The following is a 19,031-nucleotide window of genomic DNA, read 5'->3' as shown; positions in this document are numbered from 1 at the left end:
CCATCATTACTCATGAGTACAGCTGTTCATACTGATTGACTTTCAAGGTATCCCAGAAATTGTGTGAGAAACACAGCTGCAGCCTTCTAGGGATTTATCCTCTAGATCTGTACTGTCCAATATGGTAGCCACAAGGCACATGTGGTTACTTATATATAAATAAGCTAAAATTTTAAGAATTAAAATTGTATTTGCTGTGTCAGACCGACCACATTTCGGTTGCTCAACAGTCACCTGTGGCTAATGACCATCATATTAGACACTGCAAATAGGGGTTAGTTCCATCATCACAGAACGTTCTGTTGGAGAACATTTTTATAGAGGCTTGGCAAATATATGTTACAAAAAATACTATTCAAGTATTCAACTTATGCAATAGTATTTTTTAAATTATTTTAATGTTAATTATTTTTGAGAGTGAGAGAGAGACAGAGTGTGAGCTGGGGAGAGGCAGAGGAAGAGGGAGACACAGAATCCGAAGCAGGCTCCAGGGTCCAAGCTATCAGCACAAAGCCTGATATGGGGCTTGAACTCACGAGCCGTGAGATCATTACCGTAGCCAAAGTCAGACCCTTAACTGATTGAGCCACCCAGGTGCCCCTATGCATTAGTATTGTTATATATTATATTCCACTTATTTTGACTGGAGAATGCAAGTGACTTGTCAAAAAGTAAAAATGACCCTGAAATCCTTCAACTACCCTGATATGAGTCAATTATTTTATATCAAACATAATATGGTTTAGGATAATATATTTAGCAAATAAATATTTGTTGAATGAAAAAATTCAAAATTGGAATGCATTTATTGTGTATACAAAGAGTCTTTTGAAGCTCAGTTTTCCACTGTTTGAGGGGTAAGAAACTCAAGTTCTTTGCTCAATAAGAAATGATAATCTAGCCCAGAAGAAAATGGCAACCTTAATCAGGAAACAGAACATCGTGCTAGGCAAGTGCTAGAAAATGGAAGAAAATGTTCAGGTAAGGAAGTCTTCAGTGTTGGTTAGAGTGGACAGAAAGGAATTTTTTGGTGAAGAAAGGATTTACAGTAAATCCTCTAGAACAATAGCTGAAAGAAAAGGGAAGAGCCAGTTAGATGAATGAGCAGTACAACAAAACTTTCGGAGTTGGGAAAGCTGATTTGTTTTGAGGGGATAGAGAGATTATGGGAGTCTCCCCTTGAATGAAAGATCCTAGTTGATAAAAGTTGAATAAAGTATCGTCAATTTAGACATTCTCCAATAAACAATAGTCCTTCTGAAAATTTTGTAATGAAACTGTGCTTTAGGATGGCTCATTGTTTTTCTTTGAAAACCTGAAAAGGATACAGGAAATACAGATATACATAATGCCTGTTTGGATTTGTTTCCTAAGAACGACTAGAGATATGTGAGACCCAAGAACTGATAAACCTTAAGAGACAAATCCTATCTCTAATAGAAAGATACATAGAAAAGCTATTCTAGCTATATAATAAAACTGTTTCTTTTCCAGTGGACTATGCATATCTCAATGTGAGTATAGGCAGAATGGCAGCAGCCTTTGTTCTAACAGGGCCTGATGATAGTTTGTATACTTAAAATATGTCACAATTACACACTCACTCATCTTCCTGCCGATAGCAGTAAAGATCTGCTGCTGACAATTTTGAGCATAAGCACTTATCTTCTTTAGAGAACGATTTTGATCTTTCCTTCACCCACCCCAGTATCAAATAAAGGTAACATCACCAGTACCCAGTATGGTTCTACACAGGGAAGAAGGAAAGGGAAGCCAGCTTCTATTAATTATTATTCTAATAGTTAGGACTAGCAGCTAGAATTCAATGTCACATGTTACAGCTACGAAGAAAAAACATTTTAACTAATTAATTTATAGTCACATATTTAGAAAGATATTTGGTGTCTTCACTGACAGCAATGTGTCATAGAAAAAATAGTTTTGAGAAGTGCGGGACAGAGATTAACTTGGTAACGTCATCTTCAACTCTCTACCACCTCCCATATCATTGTTCCAAATACAGATTTCCCTTGACTTACAACAAGGTTATGTCCCGATAAACCCATTGTAAGTTGAAAATGCATTTAATATGCCTAACCCACCAAACTTCACAGCTTAGCCTAGCCTACCTTAAATGTGCTCAGAACACTTATGTAGCCTATAGGTGGGCAAAATCATCTAACACAATGCCTATTTTATAAAAATAGGCTGAATATCACATGTAATTTAGCGAATACTGTACTGAAAGTGAAAACTGGTGGCTGCATGGGTACAGAATGGTTGTTAAGTTTATGGGCTAGTTTAGCTTGTGATCGCTTGGCTGAGTGGGAACTGAGGCTTGCTACTCCACAGCCCAGCATCACAAAAGAGGATCGTACCACATATCCCTGGCCCAGGAAAGGATAAAACTCAAAATTCCAAGTAGTTCCCACTAAATGTGTATTGTTCTCAAACCAGCATATAGTTGAAAACTCCTAAGTCGAACCATTCAAGTCAGGGATCTTCTGTAATATCCTTATTTTTCAAGTACATGTATTTTGAAGATTTTTATTGGAAATGTGCATGTAAATTGAAATTTTGAAAAAATAAAAAATAGAACGTAAAGTGAAAAACCTTCATCCTACTAAACACTCCCTAGTCTTCCCCCAAAGGGCAAACTCCGTTACTGAATTTATGTATCCTTCCAGAAAGATTCTCTCCTCCTCCCCAGCAATGTACACAGATGGATGCTACGGACGCTATTAATAATGACAGGAACATATACTTACATACACTGTTATGAAAGGCAGAAGAGCATTCCAAGGTATAGATAGATATGTACCACTTTTCACTTAGACTCAGTCACTTACAAATGTGACTATTCTCACATATTATATTGTATATTACATGTACATGTACATTACAGGTACATTAAATTGTACATGTACTTTTTATTTTGGTACACCTGTAGCCTACTTTCTGAAAATATAATTGTTGAAAATATAAATGCATTTTAAATTCTGGAAGATATTTCCAACTTGTCCTCCAAAGACAGGGTTTTAACACCTAATCTATCAAAAGATTATCCGAGTATATTTATAAGTAAGTGTAAGAAGCAAGGAAGAAAATTGTCTATTTTATGTACATCTTTCTCTTATGCCTCTGGCAGCAAATATCTAAGACTATAAAAAACAAATTAAATCTAAAAGTGAATAAATAATCTTGCTGAAATTAATCAGCTTAACGAGTCATTTGAATTTGATAAATATCACTGCATGATAATTTCAATTGTTGTAAATCCAAATGTACCAAACTGATAAAAAATATGCTATACTACAGTTATTTAGCTTATCAATTACACAGAGAAACAATCATAAGAGATGACTCATGTTTTCCCTTCGAGGAGAAACTTTTCTGCTTTTAGGAATATGTGATATATATAATTTAATTTCAAAGACATTAAAAAGATATATATCTGAAAAATGTGTTGTTTACCAAATAGGGTTGTATAGACCTTTAGCTACACTGTCACAAAAGTACTCTTATTAGAGCTGATTTGGGAGGAGTCTGGAATCTAGCATTGGATTTTATAATCTTAACTTACCAGTTAGGCTAACAAGAAGAAATGCAAGTTCTACTTGCTTTAGATTTCAATAACGTTGGTTAGTATTTACAAGATCTCATCACTATCACGAAAGAATTTCCTTGTTTATAATCTCTTTTAGGTTATTTCATGAGAGACCAAAATTCTTGACTTAGCATTTTAATATTCTAAAGAAACCACACAACAATACACAAACGTAATATGATGAGATCTCTTAAGAAATTATTTAATATAAGAATTCATCCAAAGAGTTGATAAAACACTAAAATGATAATTCCAGGTAATAATGAATATGAATTCATTGGTGAATTCATATTCACCAAGATATATGGCCAATTTCAAGTGATAAGTATGCTAGTTGTGGTTTGAATTTAAATTTTATTAGGGAGGTATCAGATTATGTCCATAATTCACACTAATTATTGCCAAATGTATTACCATATATGAAACATATTTATGATTATACTAGATAATTAATAACTATAATATGCACACGTATGTTCACAAATATTTAGACACAGTTTCTCAACTTTTCACATCCAACCGACTCAATCAAATAATGTTTAATTTAGTATCATGCCCTTAATTCAGGAGGGATCTATTTGATCAATCATTTCATTTTCTAGTTCCCCAAAGTGTTTATGAAATCCTGTGCATTCTTTGGAGTATTATGTGAAACCAAGCATACATCTCATCTGACTATATTGTTTAGTATGGACTGAAACATAGATATGTTTGCTCGTGTAGGTGAAAGTCTTGGCTTAAATTTGATCCCTGTTACATGATTAATTTATTTCTTTTCTGGCCATAGTCAATATTCAAAGAAAATAAGAGTTCAAAGACTAGCAAACGAGGATTTTCCTTATTTTTGTGATGTTTTTCCTCCGGAATTCTGTTTGGTCTCTGCATGTCACTGTATTTTCTCCAAATTCACTTTCCTGCACAGCAGTTTATAGAGACACCTAGCGGTAAACCATCATGATGGCTTCTCAGGCTATCCTTAATATTGAGTAAATGGTAGAAAGTTGTCATCACTTATTTATTTGAACCACAAGAAATAAACTGGAATATTGTTTCTAACAAAACTATAACCTAAATTAATTGCTACCATGTTTAAAACTTTTTAGCTCAACAAATTTATTTTTAATTAGGAAATAAATCCTTTAATTCAAAATCAAAAATTAAACTGAATTGTGATATTAAATACAATTTTGAAGATTTATGAAAGCAATAAAATAATGAACTAAAACTATACTACAGCTATTTTGAAAATTCCATAATTGATTAAACCATGTTATACCCAGAATTTCTATGGAGTTTTTCTACATCAAAAATTATGTCTGTGATAGAACTTAATATTGATATGCCAAAAGTTTCCAAGTTTAAGTAATATGTAATTTTTAAAACATGACAACTTAACACATTCATTTAAAAACATAAAAGCAATTTCATACTTTAAAAATAAATTTTCTAAAATATATAATGTTAGAAGATGATGACTAAATAAAATATATGGTAACCAGACTTTAGTGGATGAAGTTTAAGTTCTCTGTTTATATAAAGTACCTGTGGCAAATGGCTCTCATTCCCCAGCCAAAGGTTTCTAAATTTACAGGAAGTTCTGTTATAAGATTTTATTGTGTTATTCAATGATGTTAGAGATTACTTTGTTTCTCCCTCTCTTGTATATGCCTTGAATTTAAACAAAGTATGTATGGATTAACAAAAATATTTGCAAAACAGATTGAGAGGAAATTTCAAGAAATGCTGCAAAACCTCAGGAGGCTGCAATATTCACCACCTCTAGAAAACTCCTTCTAATTCAACACAGAGAGAGGATGTGAAAAGATGTTTGTGTGTGTGTGTATGTATATACATATACATATATATATATATATATATCAGAATCTCTATAATCCTATCTTTAATCAAGATATTATAACCACAATAGCATCCCAAACGTTACCAAGAAGGAGACAATATCAATTATGTTTAAGATGATCCCAAAAGAACATTAATTCATAATTAATCCCAAAATAAAATAGATGAAATCTATTTAAATGGTAAAACTTCCCGGTTATCATACGAACAGGCACATGTTCACTCAGCCTCCATTGGGCCACGTATTATGATCAACTTTTTTTCTATACCTGGGAAGGACTGCAGGTCTAAGTATTACAAACACTGGAAATATGCCTTATGAATGTAAAGACCCCCCTCTAGGGTGGAGGTGTCTGGTTTCATAGGTAAGAGCAAGGAATACTTACTGTAGAGATGATGCTAGTGGAGTTTAGCAGGTGACTCTTCAAGAAACTCGCTTTCTATCGATACTGCATTTATTTAGGGGTCTCCAGCTTTTTAGTACACACCAAATGTATTCACAAACATTCTTTCTGAAAGTCGTTAACATTCCCTTGCATCGCCCAGACATACCTATAAAACGTAATTCTTAAAGAAAAAAAAAAGCATTAGCGCCCTTGTTTGCAGCTAGGATGAACCACTCCCTCTTCCAGGGTCCTTTAGAGTTAAGTACAGAGGCAGAAGCAGGGGCAGTATCATTCTAAATGGTGGGAGGAAGGCAGGCGATCAGCACAGGGTTGGAATCATCTGTCCCTGACCACCAACAAGCCTGGCACTGTCGGGGTTATTTCCACTCCTCCCTTTTTCAATCCAAGGATTGCACAGTCCCACGCTCGAGTTACGCACAGGTTCCAAGACTCTTCGTCTCCCACGAATGTGACATCCAAGGGGGCTCCGATTGCGCCGCCCGAATCCAGGGACGCCTTCGCCCTCGGCTGCCATCTATCGGCCACCGAGCGCCCGCTTCGCCCCGGGCCCATCATGTCTGCTGCAGCTTGGCTCGCACCAGCGGCGCGACAATAAACAAGTGCATTGGACGGGGCCCTGCGCCCGCGCTGGAGCAGATGTCTCAGAGACCCCGGTGATGCTTACCGTGTTGCCACATCTTCAGCGCCCGGGAGGGAAGAAGCGATTTTTTCTGAGTATTTTAGAGCCACCAGGCTGCCGGGACACGCCACAGGCGTAAAACAACGCTGCTCCTGTCCCCCCCTAGGCCCCCTAAAGGATGTCGGAGATAGAGAGTTCCAAATAATGACGATCGTGCGCCGCATCTGGGGAAAGGATGAGAAAAACCTCTGCAAACACCGGGAGTGATGAAACTGCCAAGAGGATGCGGGAACCGTACAAATACTAATTAGGGGCCGCCGCGGCGGTGGACAGAGAGAGGGGACAGCGGCGGCGGGATCCCGGCGCGGTGGTCGCCACTACGCGGGGGGTGGAGGACGGCGCAGGAGCCGTAGCCACCCCAGGAGTAGCCAAGGGGCCGATGCCACCTTTGCTCGCCCCCTCACTACCATGTACAGTGTGCGCTGCAAGAAGAAGGCGGGCGATGCATGCACACCCCCGCGCCCCGCTCCCTCTGGCTAGTCCCCAGGCGTGCGCCACTGACCAGGGGGGAATGTGGTGAAGACGGCGAGGAGGAGAGCTGAGGGGGGAGGGGAGGGGCGGCCAGCGAGAACCCAGGCCCGAGGGTTCGTGGAGCCGGAGGCTGGAGGGGGCGGCGGCTGCTGCTGGCTTGGAGAAAGTTGCCCCTTATGCAGATGGCAACTGTAAGTACCCGCCTGGGGAGTGCCGCGTTGGGTGCCCGGGACCCTGCGATCGCGCGGTGGAGCCGGTGGGAACGAGTGTGCGAGTGAGCGTGAGTGTGAACGGGAGCGATCGCTCGGCGGGGCTGACCGTCACGTTGGAGGGGCCGGCGGTGCCTGGCAGCCTTCACGTCCCCTCCTCGGGTTCCGCGCCTCCCCCCCTCCAACAGCTCCCTCCCCGCCCCGCCCGGCTCCTGCTCCCGGCCCCTACCGCCAGGCGCCTCTACAGCCGGTCCTCCGCCGCCCCCTCCTCCTCCCTTCCCTATCGGCCGCTCGCGATCGCCCCCTTCTCCCCCTCCCCCCCACCCCGCTGCCCGCTTCGACTACCGCGGAGATTGCCGGGGAGAGCCGTTTGGGGAGCCCCGGAACCCGCGGTCGCCACCGCGGCGGCGGCCCCGGGCTGGCGGCGTCCGGGCGCCTCTTTCCTCCCGCCGCTCGGACCGCACAGCTCGCCGCCTTCTTGCCCTGCCTGGGCTCCGGAAACCCAATGCACACCCCAAAGAGGTATTTTTATGGGGCGGCTATGATGAGTGGGCCCTGGAGATGTGAAACGGGGTAAGTCGACCGTTTACTTTGCAAAAGAGGCTCGTGTGTGTGTGTGTGTGTGTGTGTGTGTGTGTGTTCGTGTGGCAGCGGGATGGCCAGCATTCCCTCTCCTCCCTCCCCTCCTTCCTTCCCTTTCCCTTCCTTCGCTTTGGGGCGGAGTGGGGGAAGGGAGCCTCGCGTCCTGGAACTCCGGGTGCTTCTGCCTGGGCCGCTGTGGGAGCAGCTGTGCCCAGAGCCACCGGTCGGGCCTGGGTGCTGGGCTCCAGCCCACGCAGCCCCACTCTGTGTAATGCAGGGATGTGCAGGGCGATGGTGTAAGGTCTAAATTCTTTGGGGGCAAATACAGTTCCTCCGCCCCCGACCTCCAAAAAAAAAAAAAAAATCAGATAATCTGAGAATGTGCAACGCACCCGCGAATTTACATCGGAGGTGCGTTTCCCAGTCAGAATGTCAACCCTCCACGGCTCATTCAACTTTATTTTCTCAAATTTTTGGGTTCCTTTGATGGCAAGGGGGAGGGGAAAGAGAGTAGGGTGAGAGGAAGCTCTTCGACCCCGGCTACCCAGAACTGAATTAAAGTTGTAAACGCTGGAGTTTAATACCGGCTGGTCACAATTTGCGATGGGCTGTCTGAAAGGGAGGGAGGTGAAGGGGGGCGGGGAAGTCGAGGGAAGGAGGGGGAGGGGACCCAACCCCTGCTGAATGGAGGTGCAGATTTCATCCTGTGGAGAACTGAATTTTCAAGGTAAACGTTTTGCTTTCCATAGGGGGTGTTTTTTCCGCTTTTAAGCTAGGAGGCGTTTGCGGTTGCGTTGGGAGGTTGGAGATACTTGTGAGGCTTATACACTGTGATTCCGATTCGTCTCGACACGTCTGGGTTGGCCACACGTGAATGATTCTCAGGCACACTTGCACATGAGCGTGCGAATGCAGGGGCTCTTAACGCGGGTTGGAGTCGGCCAGGGGAGCGAGGCTTGAACCCGTGACTCAGAAACGTCTTGGCTTTAGTTTTGGTTGTGATTCGACATCAGACTTCGGTGCTGATGAGGCAAAGGCCAGGTTGACTGGAGAAGAGGCATGGGTTCCCAGAGCCCAGCATTTTTACCCAATTCCCGCCTCCCCCCCCAACCCCCCCCCCCCCCCGCCGCAGCCAACACAACACGCACTCACACACTCTGACCATTTGTGTCCTTTCCCTTCTGAGTACCGCTGTCGACCCGAAGCAGCAAGTCCAAGGAAGCCTTTCAGAGGACAAAAAGAAATCCAGAAATAAAAGGGGGAGGGGGTCAGATCGGTTCCTTGAGAAGATGAAATTCGGATATTAAAGCACAGACCTATGTTACTTGCTGTTCTCCCTCCCTTTCTATTTCGCCTTTAATCAGCCCGAGTGCCTTTTTCTCTTGGGGGGGGGGGGGGGAGAAGAAAAGAAAAAGGAAAAACAAAGAAAGGAAAAAAGGAAGGGGAGTAAAACACTGACACTTAAATGTAAGAAACAACTCCAAAGATGCTGGCGATGCCGGCGAGGTACTTAGTTGAGTCCAAATCCTGCTAATCCAGGAGCGTTAGTGTTACATTCCGTGGCAAACGGACGCGGAGCGGGAGGTAAGGATGGTCCTCGGTTTACTTTTAGCTGATTCCCGGTAAGCGGCAGGAACGTCCTCTTTAAACTCCGGGTATCAGGAGGTGTTCCGGGATTGCGGATGCCTTCGCTGAGTTCTTTGTAATCCTTCGTGCAGAACTATTTCTGTGGCTTAGAGATGCGGTTTGGTAGCGTCGCTGACATGATCAATGAGGAGAAGTGGACGCAGGGCGCTCTCAGAGAAGCGCTGCTAAGTGGCACCGTGCATGCAATTAGGACGCTGATGTGCTTAAAAGCGTGGTAGTGAAGTCCACCATCAAAGGAACGCGCTCTCCTTTTTCTCCACACTCAAAGCTCCTGAAGACAATTGGTGATTTAAGAGCTTCTTCTGGGTCCTTTTGATGCATTATCTTACATCTCTTTTTTGCCTCTGAAAAGTGTTCTTTAGGTTCCCACCCTGGCATTTCCAGCGACGGTTTAAAATAGCCAAAGTATTGTGACTCCTTGCTTTTCTGTGAAAATGGGAGACCTTCACGGTGAACTGTTAACTGAGGAGGTTCTGAAAGAAAGGCAGACGGGTTTGCTATAGGTGAGGTGGGGAACCTTGTAAAATGGTGTTTCTTTTCTCTTAAATTAGAACCATGAAACTGAACTGACAGCCATTTTATGTATATTTATGGATTGGTTTTGAAAAGAGGGGGGAGCAGGGAAAACACTAAAATGGGACTTTATCTAACCTGCCCTTCTCTTGTGAAGGGCAGCATATTTCTGTTGTTCTCATTAGGAAATGAAATCAACCTTTAAATCAAAATGAGTATCAGATAATAATAAAGTCTGGAGAATGTCGGTGTTCCACTGGGGGGGGGGTCATTCATATCCCCTCCTTCTGGATTTCAGAGAAATAGTAGTAGGGAAGAGAGAGACTTTCTTCCCAATCCCTTAAATTTTTGTCATATTATGTTGTTTCCTTTTCTCCTCTCTCCCTTGCAGGAGGTAAAATGCACACTTGCTGCCCCCCAGTAACTTTGGAACAGGACCTTCACAGAAAAATGCATAGCTGGATGCTGCAGAGTCTAGCGTTTGCTCTAACATCTCTCGTCCTTTCGTGTGCAGAAACCATCGATTATTATGGGGAAATCTGTGACAATGCATGTCCTTGTGAGGAAAAGGACGGCATTTTAACTGTGAGCTGTGAAAACCGGGGGATCATCAGCCTCTCTGAAATTAGCCCTCCCCGTTTCCCAGTCTACCACCTCCTGTTGTCTGGAAACCTTTTGAACCGTCTCTATCCCAATGAGTTTGTCAATTACACCGGGGCTTCAATTTTGCATCTGGGTAGCAACGTTATCCAGGACATTGAGACTGGGGCTTTCCACGGGCTGCGGGGTTTAAGGAGATTGCATCTGAACAATAATAAACTGGAACTTCTGCGAGATGATACCTTCCTCGGCCTGGAGAGCCTGGAGTACCTACAGGTCGATTACAATTACATCAGTGTCATTGAACCCAATGCTTTTGGGAAACTGCATTTATTGCAGGTGCTTATCCTCAATGACAATCTCTTGTCCAGTTTACCCAACAACCTCTTCCGTTTTGTGCCCTTAACGCACTTGGACCTGCGGGGGAACCGGCTGAAACTTCTGCCCTATGTGGGGCTGTTGCAGCACATGGATAAAGTTGTGGAGTTACAGCTGGAAGAAAACCCCTGGAATTGCTCCTGTGAGCTGATCTCTCTCAAGGATTGGTTGGACAGTATCTCCTACTCGGCCCTGGTGGGGGATGTGGTTTGTGAGACCCCCTTCCGCTTACACGGCCGGGATTTGGACGAGGTGTCCAAGCAGGAACTTTGCCCAAGGAAACTTATTTCAGATTATGAGATGAGGCCACAGACGCCTTTGAGCACCACGGGGTATCTACACACTACCCCAGCTTCGGTGAATTCCGTGGCCACTTCTTCCTCAGCTGTTTACAAACCCCCCTTAAAGCCCCCTAAGGGGACCCGCCAACCCAACAAGCCCAGAGTGCGCCCCACCTCTCGGCAGCCCTCCAAGGACTTGGGCTACAGCAACTATGGCCCCAGCATCGCCTACCAGACCAAATCTCCGGTGCCTTTGGAGTGTCCCACCGCGTGCACTTGCAACCTACAAATCTCCGATCTGGGCCTCAACGTCAACTGCCAGGAGCGCAAAATCGAGAGCATCGCGGAGCTGCAGCCCAAGCCCTACAACCCCAAGAAGATGTATCTGACGGAGAACTACATTGCGGTTGTGCGCAGGAGCGACTTCCTGGAGGCTACGGGGCTGGACCTCCTACACCTGGGCAACAACCGAATCTCCATGATCCAGGACCGCGCTTTCGGGGATCTCACCAACCTGAGGCGCCTCTACCTAAATGGCAACAGGATTGAGAGGCTGAGCCCGGAGTTGTTCTATGGCCTGCAAAGCCTGCAGTATCTCTTCCTCCAGTACAATCTCATACGTGAGATTCAGTCTGGGACTTTCGACCCGGTCCCAAACCTCCAGCTGCTATTTCTGAATAACAACCTCCTGCAGGCCATGCCCTCAGGCGTCTTCTCAGGCCTGACCCTTCTCAGGCTGAACCTAAGGAGTAACCATTTCACCTCCTTGCCCGTGAGTGGAGTTCTGGACCAACTCAAGTCACTCATCCAAATCGACCTGCATGACAACCCTTGGGATTGTACCTGCGACGTGGTGGGCATGAAGCTGTGGGTCGAACAGCTCAAAGTGGGTGTCTTGGTGGATGAGGTCATCTGCAAGGCGCCCAAGAAGTTTGCGGAGACCGATATGCGCTCCATTAAGTCGGAGCTGCTGTGTCCAGACTACTCTGACGTGGTGGTTTCCACGCCCACGCCCTCTTCCATCCAGGTCCCGGCGAGGACCAGCGCGGTGACCCCCGCGGTCCGGTCGAACAGCACCGGGGCCCCCGCGGGCTTGGGCGCGGGGGGAGGTGCGTCGTCGGTGCCCCTGTCGGTGTTGATTCTCAGCCTGCTGCTGGTTTTTATCATGTCCGTCTTCGTGGCCGCCGGGCTCTTCGTGCTGGTTATGAAGCGCAGGAAGAAGAACCAGAGCGACCACACCAGCACCAACAACTCCGACGTGAGCTCCTTCAACATGCAGTACAGCGTATACGGCGGCGGCGGCGGCGCGGGAGGCCACCCGCACGCGCACGTGCACCACCGCGGGCCCGCGCTGCCCAAGGTGAAGACGCCCGCGGGCCACGTGTACGAGTACATCCCCCATCCACTGGGCCACATGTGCAAAAACCCCATCTACCGCTCCCGAGAGGGCAACTCCGTGGAGGATTACAAAGACCTGCACGAGCTCAAGGTCACCTACAGCAGCAACCACCACCTGCAGCAGCAGCCGCCGCCGCCGCCGCCGCCGCCGCCGCAGCAGCAGCAGCCCCCGCCGCCTCTGCAGCTGCAGCCGGGGGAGGAGGAGAGGCGGGAAAGCCACCACTTGCGGAGTCCCGCCTATAGCGTCAGCACCATCGAGCCCCGGGAGGACCTACTGTCGCCGGTGCAGGACGCCGACCGCTTTTACAGGGGCATTTTAGAACCAGACAAACACTGCTCCACCACCCCCGCCGGCAACAGCCTCCCGGAATATCCCAAATTCCCGTGCAGCCCCGCTGCTTACACTTTCTCCCCAAACTATGACCTGAGACGCCCCCATCAGTATTTGCACCCGGGGGCAGGGGACAGCAGGCTGCGGGAACCGGTGCTCTACAGCCCCCCCAGTGCTGTCTTTGTAGAACCCAACCGGAACGAGTATCTGGAGTTAAAAGCAAAACTAAACGTTGAGCCGGACTACCTCGAAGTGCTGGAAAAACAGACCACATTTAGCCAGTTCTAAAAGCAGAGAAACTCCCTGGGAGCTTTTGCATTTAAAACAAACAAGCAAGCCTACACACGCGGTGAACGCATTTGATTAATTGTGTTGTTTCGACGTTTAGGGTGAAGTGCCTTGGCACGAGATTCTCAGCTTGGGCGGAAGATACTGAAAGGGTGTGCACTTTCCTTTTAATTTTTACACGTGGGGGAAACATTTGTGTAAACTGGGCACATCGATTTCTCTTCTCTTCTCTTCTTGTGGGGGAGGGGAGCAGAAGGGTTTACGGAGGGCCGTTTGCTGCGCAAGTGACTTGCCAACGGTCGCGGTTGTTCTTGTGGTGGTTGGAAGTGCCATTAAGAACGGTGGAAGATGGCAGCGCAGAGATTCTACTCTTCCTCTTTTGTTCCCTTTCCCTCCTCTTCTTCCCCGCGCCCCTTTAAGCCATGGGTGGGTCTAAATGGCTTTTGTGGAGAGATTAGCACACCCCAACTTGAGTAGAAAGTTTGTTCTCTCTCTGTCCTTCCCCCTCCCCCTCTTCTCTCTTTCTCTGCCTCCCTGCCTTCCTCCCTCCTATCTCATTACTTTTCCTTTCTTTTTAAAGGATGTGTTTGTATGCATTCTGGACATTTGAATTAAAAAACAAAAGTATTGTGATCTGAAAAATGATCACCATAGATGTGGACAATTAAAATTAAAATTACAGAGCTATATGATCCATAATTGATTAGTCAAAATAACTTATTGATGAAATATACAAATATTTTATTGTAGCACCTATTTTTATATACACATTTAGCATTTCTCTTTCCTTCACTATTTAGCCTATGATTTTCACAGAGGTGTCGCACTATATTAGGACCTGCATTTCCAAAACAGGAGTGATATCAGGAAGGCATTTTAAATCACTAAAAATGTGGAGAACTTAATGGGAAAATCGTAAAGCCAATGCAACCCACCCGATTGGATCTGTCATTTAAAAAAAGAAAAAAATAATAACGGATTGTATCCCAATGTATAAAGGGAAAAAAATTAGGGCAATTAATTGGGCCATTTGAGTAAGAATCGTGTGCAAGTTTCTGGTTTTATTAGAGAAGATTTAAAAGTATTTTTATTAGTCAACCAAAATGATGTATTGATTTGACTACTATTGTAGCCGATTTTTGATTGTTTAACCAAACCCAGTTGCATTTGTACAGATCCACATGTACTGGCACCTCAGAAGACCAAATGATGGACTGTACAAATCTCTATACGATGTCTTTATCCCTCTGGGCAGCAAGCAATGATGATGACCACAAACAGGATCTCTGTAAGATGGGGCTACTGTTGTTACAGTCTCATATGTATCCCAGCACATGTAATTTTTTAAATAGTTTCTGAATAAACACTTGATAACTATGTCAAATATGAGGGACTGAAGTAATGATTACTTGAGGTGCAAAAGACGTAGTTACGTGTGATTGACTGAATCTCCATTATTAACAATTAGGACATAGTAGCTAACTTTTATTCCTAATATGAAAAAATTTCCCCAATTATCAAATTTGAATATATGTATATATGTAAAATTCTCCTTTGCAAATTCAGGGAATTATGTTTTCCTAAAGGTGGCATTAATGTCTTTATTAATGAAACTTCAATTGTATACTTTCTTTCCTTACTGAAGTATTCTTCTAATACATGGACCGTGGTAAGTAATATATTGCCTATTCATTTTTCTCCCAATGATATATATTTTGTTATGTCAGTATTATTTATTCAGTCTACAATGCTCATAGTTTCCTAATTTCCCCGTATTCCCATAGTTTTCCTAATTTTAACTTGTGTAAAACTATCTTCAATGATTATGATGGGTACTTTATCTCAAGTTGATCTATATATCCTAAATGTTCGAAATGTTGGTGGGTGTAAGCTGTTCACCTCTGAGGAAGGTTTGCCAATGAATTTAGATTAGTATTTAAGAGTAGGAAATGTTTGAGTGAATCTGAAACTTAAAGAGCCATGTGCTTCATCGCTATTAGTGGATCTTCCCAGAATCTCACCTGAAATGTGTAAAATATCAAGGGCTGTTCATGAACTTTCTGTTTAAGGAACACTTTCCATGGCATTCTGCCACAAAGAGGCAGCATTCACCCATGAGTAAATTGACAGTAACTGCTTGAATTCAGATTGAACAGGTGGTAACAATTTCCCTGAGGAATTAAAAAAAAAAAATTAGTAATGCTACATCGGTCAAGTGAAGTAAACTATCCCCATTCTGTGTAACATCTTCCCTTTCCCAAATTTTTTTCAAAGGGGAAAGGACCAAGCTTAATAATGCCATGATAATATCATGAAAAAAAAACAACAACAACAAAAAAAAAAAACAGTACCTTACTCTTCATCTACCTCCTCCATATTTAATCCAGGACTAGAAAAGAAAAATATATTATAGCATTTGACTTCACAATTGGGGTTGTTCTTAATTTTTCTTCACAGTGGGACTTATTTTTTCAATGTCCAAATCACTTCCTCAATATTATTATATGTAGATATGACAGTATTGTATAAATTATAAACTATTAATACAAAGTGGAATCTTCACTGTAAGTTTTATTTCTTGATGCATAAAAAGTGAGAGATGAGAATTACATGAAATTCAAGATGTAGTTCTGAATGATGTAAGTAGCTTCCAAAGAAAGTTTGTTGATGCATTTTTCAAAGATTCACAAAATAATGTTATTAATTCAAACCAGCGCCATCGTCCATAATCTTGTCACAAATACTTCTTTAGGTAGTTCATTTGTACTTCTACTCTTCCTAAGGTGTCCAGCCTTTTTTTTTTTTAATTTCAAAAATAACAATCATATGATTTATGAAAAGAGGTTACTTCTAATTTTTAAATTATCTTTTTCCCAATTGTATGAAGGGGATAAGAGTAAATTCACTCCTGCTCTAATAAACTTGAAAATTTTTAACATGTAGAGTTATGAAACTGTGTAGAATTAAAAAACTGAATTCTTTCTCCTTATTCATTGTGTCCAGCCAATACATTAACATATACAATAGAACAAGAGTTGTGTGGTTTTGAGTATTTGATTTTTGGCGTTTCAGGTTGTTCATCGAGTAAATAATTAAATTGGGTATATCAGCGGTATATGATTGGATTAAGGAACCCTGCAAATTCTCTCCATAGCATTTTGGTGAACAATATGTAATGTTCCAGGCATCAATTAAAATTTGGATGCAAACTAAGCTTACTCTTTGTGCTGTTCCATTTGATATGTTGCATAATCTCATACAAATATATTTCCAAATAGACATTGCAAAATCTTATTTTTATCTATATATGAATATAGTGTAAATACTTAAATTATCTCAGAGAAAGTAAATATATTCTATGTAAATGTGATAATTGGTATGCTCGCATTCAAAATTATTTACAGCTAAACTGTTGGTTGAAGTTATGTGTTAATGAACGTTAGCATAAATATACTTGGAACACATCTTTTGTTTAGGCGAGATTATCACCTTTACACATGTGAAGTGTGAAATTTGGGTAAATGTCCTGTGTATCCAGGTCTGTCCTTCACCACTGTTCCCTCAGCCTCAGTAAGAAAATCAAACTATATGCAATGAAAACATCCACACATAATGTGGAAAAGGTTAGAACTTAAGAAGACAATTGAAGATACCAGTTGCTTGCCCTATATCATTAATTCTATTCTTATTATTATGTTGTTAGCAAATTATTCAAATTAAGTATGTATAGTTTCTTTCCCTGTTTTATTTTTCCAGACTCTTGTCCTTTTTGCTTACATCTCCCTCCTTCCTCCCTCCTTCTCTTGTCTTATCCTTTCTCTTGATTATTTTTCAGTAGGGCAAGGGGGAGAGCGAGAATAGTTCAGTCCTTGTTTGAAATGCCAAAAACTAGCTACTTAATTTCAAGAGCTCAATGGATTGTTCCCAGAGTCACACAACTCCAAATTAATGAAAATAAAACAAACCACAAATATGCTTCCAATTCATTTGGGAATATGCTCTTGTAGCACTTTTCAGGTGGCTCCAAATTAAGATATTTCCAAGAGGTGGCAAAATATTTAGTATAACTAATTTTAAGACTAAAATTTAAACAGAAAGAAGAACTAAAAACAACAAAAGAACTGATTTAAATGTTAGAAGGGGCATTTAATTAATTGATTTTCAAAGGGAATAAAAAGTTGTTAAAAGGTAATTAAACTGTTATCAAATTAACTATTTCACTTTTGGATAAAGTTCTTCAGACCCCCCAAAGTTCTCTGCTTTCTTGTAAACACAAATATATGTATTTTTGTAAATACAAAATTAAAGAAGGTGGGTGGACATTAGTCCATCAAAGAATTATCTAACATCTATATCCAAAGGAATCTTATGTCATTGAGTCTTGCATTTGACAACTGTGCATTTTATCATTAATTTTAATTTAATTTAGTGCTTTTCTATAATTATCCATTGATAGTTCCATCAGTTTATGTAGCATGTATATGGTATACAAAAATGCATATTATCAAAGAGAGCACTGCATACTTAATTTTCATCTGGAGTTCTTTATATTTCAAATTTTTACATTATTTCAAATTCTACTTTTATGGTCTATGCTTTAGGCATGTTAGACTGGGGGAAAGAAAATGATTTTATGCACTGTAATGTTTCGGTGTGACTATAGTATAATACCCTTTTCTTACTCTGTTTACAGCAGACTATTTGGCTTACAAGACACAGGTCAAATATTTCTCATGGCAATTGTACCAATATTATAAAATGAATAATTTTATACTCATATTTTTAAAAAATGACATTTAACCTTGATTCAGTTAAAGAGTGACTTAGATTACTTCTTAAAAAATTTCTGAAGATCAAAACAAATATTTCATAAAGAATTGATGTAATGCAAGTATGAAATCATTTTACTTTCTCATTTTCTATTTACTGTCAAAATTAAAATGTAATGATATATTGCATAATGCTAACTATATCAGATACATTTTTATTATATATTAGGATATTCATTTTATAAAAGAAGAGTAATGTTCATAGTGATATGTTGAATGAAGTCTTCCAGAGTTTTCTTCTTAATTAGGTCTTTATCAGAACATGAAGGAATATTGTATATTTATAATACAAAATAAACATACACATGTTTAAAAATTACATGTGTTTCTAAAAGTGGAAATTATAAAACTGTTATGAAGGATAAATTGTTTTCTTTTAAAAATTTAACCTATGCAGAAATGGAAATGCGACTTTATTAAAGGCTCATTAATTTCTTGGTCTACTTATTTTAGACAAACTTATTTAGAGATCATTTTCAAAATATCATGATATAAATTGAATTCGAATTTGTGATCAATATTGAATCATATAAAGACAAGTAGGAAAATTCGGTGACTTTTCACTGTTCTGGAATATGCACTGTAGATTTTCTTACAAATTTACTTCCACCACCAATAATAATTTCCAGTGGTTCCAACTAAAATATTTTTTAAGAATTTTATTTTATGCTTCCTTAAAAATAACACTTAATGGTGGATATTGAAACCAAATTTGCTATATTTTTTCAATTTATAATTAGATATGTATCTATTTAAATATAACATGAAGGGTAGCCGTAAACTTATGTTAATTGATTAGCAAATTGTTTTGTCAGATACTATAATAAAATTTTTGACCAGCATGTTTTATCCATGAGAGATTCACCAGGCTCATATAGACTAAACATTTAAATATTAAATATAAAAATATGTAAAAATGACTATTTGATCAACAAAATATTTTATTTGTGATGA

The 19,031-nt window shown here is 41.5% G+C and overlaps 1 protein-coding gene and 1 long non-coding RNA gene across 8 annotated transcripts in view; one reads left to right on the top strand and one right to left on the bottom strand.

Moving 5' to 3' along the window:
* Nucleotides 1-6,106, bottom strand: part of LOC121037805 (uncharacterized) — a 126,385-nt gene extending 120,279 nt beyond the window's left edge. For all 4 annotated transcript variants that reach the window (XR_005793994.1, XR_005793995.1, XR_005793992.1 and 1 more), the window contains exon 1: nt 5,851-6,106. This is a non-coding gene — a long non-coding RNA (uncharacterized LOC121037805). The remainder of the gene's footprint in view (nt 1-5,850) is intronic.
* Nucleotides 6,107-6,572: 466 nt separating this feature from the next.
* SLITRK5 (SLIT and NTRK like family member 5) lies at nt 6,573-16,461 on the top strand. Of its 4 annotated transcripts, none has more exons than XM_040487249.1 (3): nt 6,573-7,212; nt 9,812-9,962; nt 10,364-15,625. In XM_040487249.1, the coding sequence occupies exon 3, from the start codon at nt 10,372-10,374 to the stop codon at nt 13,246-13,248; it is 2,877 nt and encodes a 958-aa protein (XP_040343183.1). In that variant the 5' UTR covers nt 6,573-7,212; nt 9,812-9,962; nt 10,364-10,371; the 3' UTR covers nt 13,249-15,625. The 4 variants fall into 4 exon arrangements, with proteins under 4 accessions (XP_040343183.1, XP_040343184.1, XP_040343185.1 ...); XM_040487251.1 differs by lacking the exon at nt 6,573-7,212 and adding an exon at nt 7,556-7,803 and having other exon boundaries at nt 10,364-16,461; XM_040487250.1 differs by lacking the exon at nt 9,812-9,962.
* Nucleotides 16,462-19,031: the final 2,570 nt, after the last annotated feature.

Source organism: Herpailurus yagouaroundi, unplaced genomic scaffold, assembly GCF_014898765.1.
Source record: "Herpailurus yagouaroundi ecotype Mexico unplaced genomic scaffold, PumYag 164, whole genome shotgun sequence".
NCBI lineage: Eukaryota > Metazoa > Chordata > Mammalia > Carnivora > Felidae > Herpailurus > Herpailurus yagouaroundi.
This window is presented reverse-complemented; position numbering and strand designations above follow the sequence as displayed.

Excerpts from the sequence above, each read along its gene's own strand:
- SLITRK5 (XM_040487252.1), top strand. The coding sequence starts at position 10,372 with ATGCACACTTGCTGCCCCCCAGTAACTTTGGAACAGGACCTTCACAGA.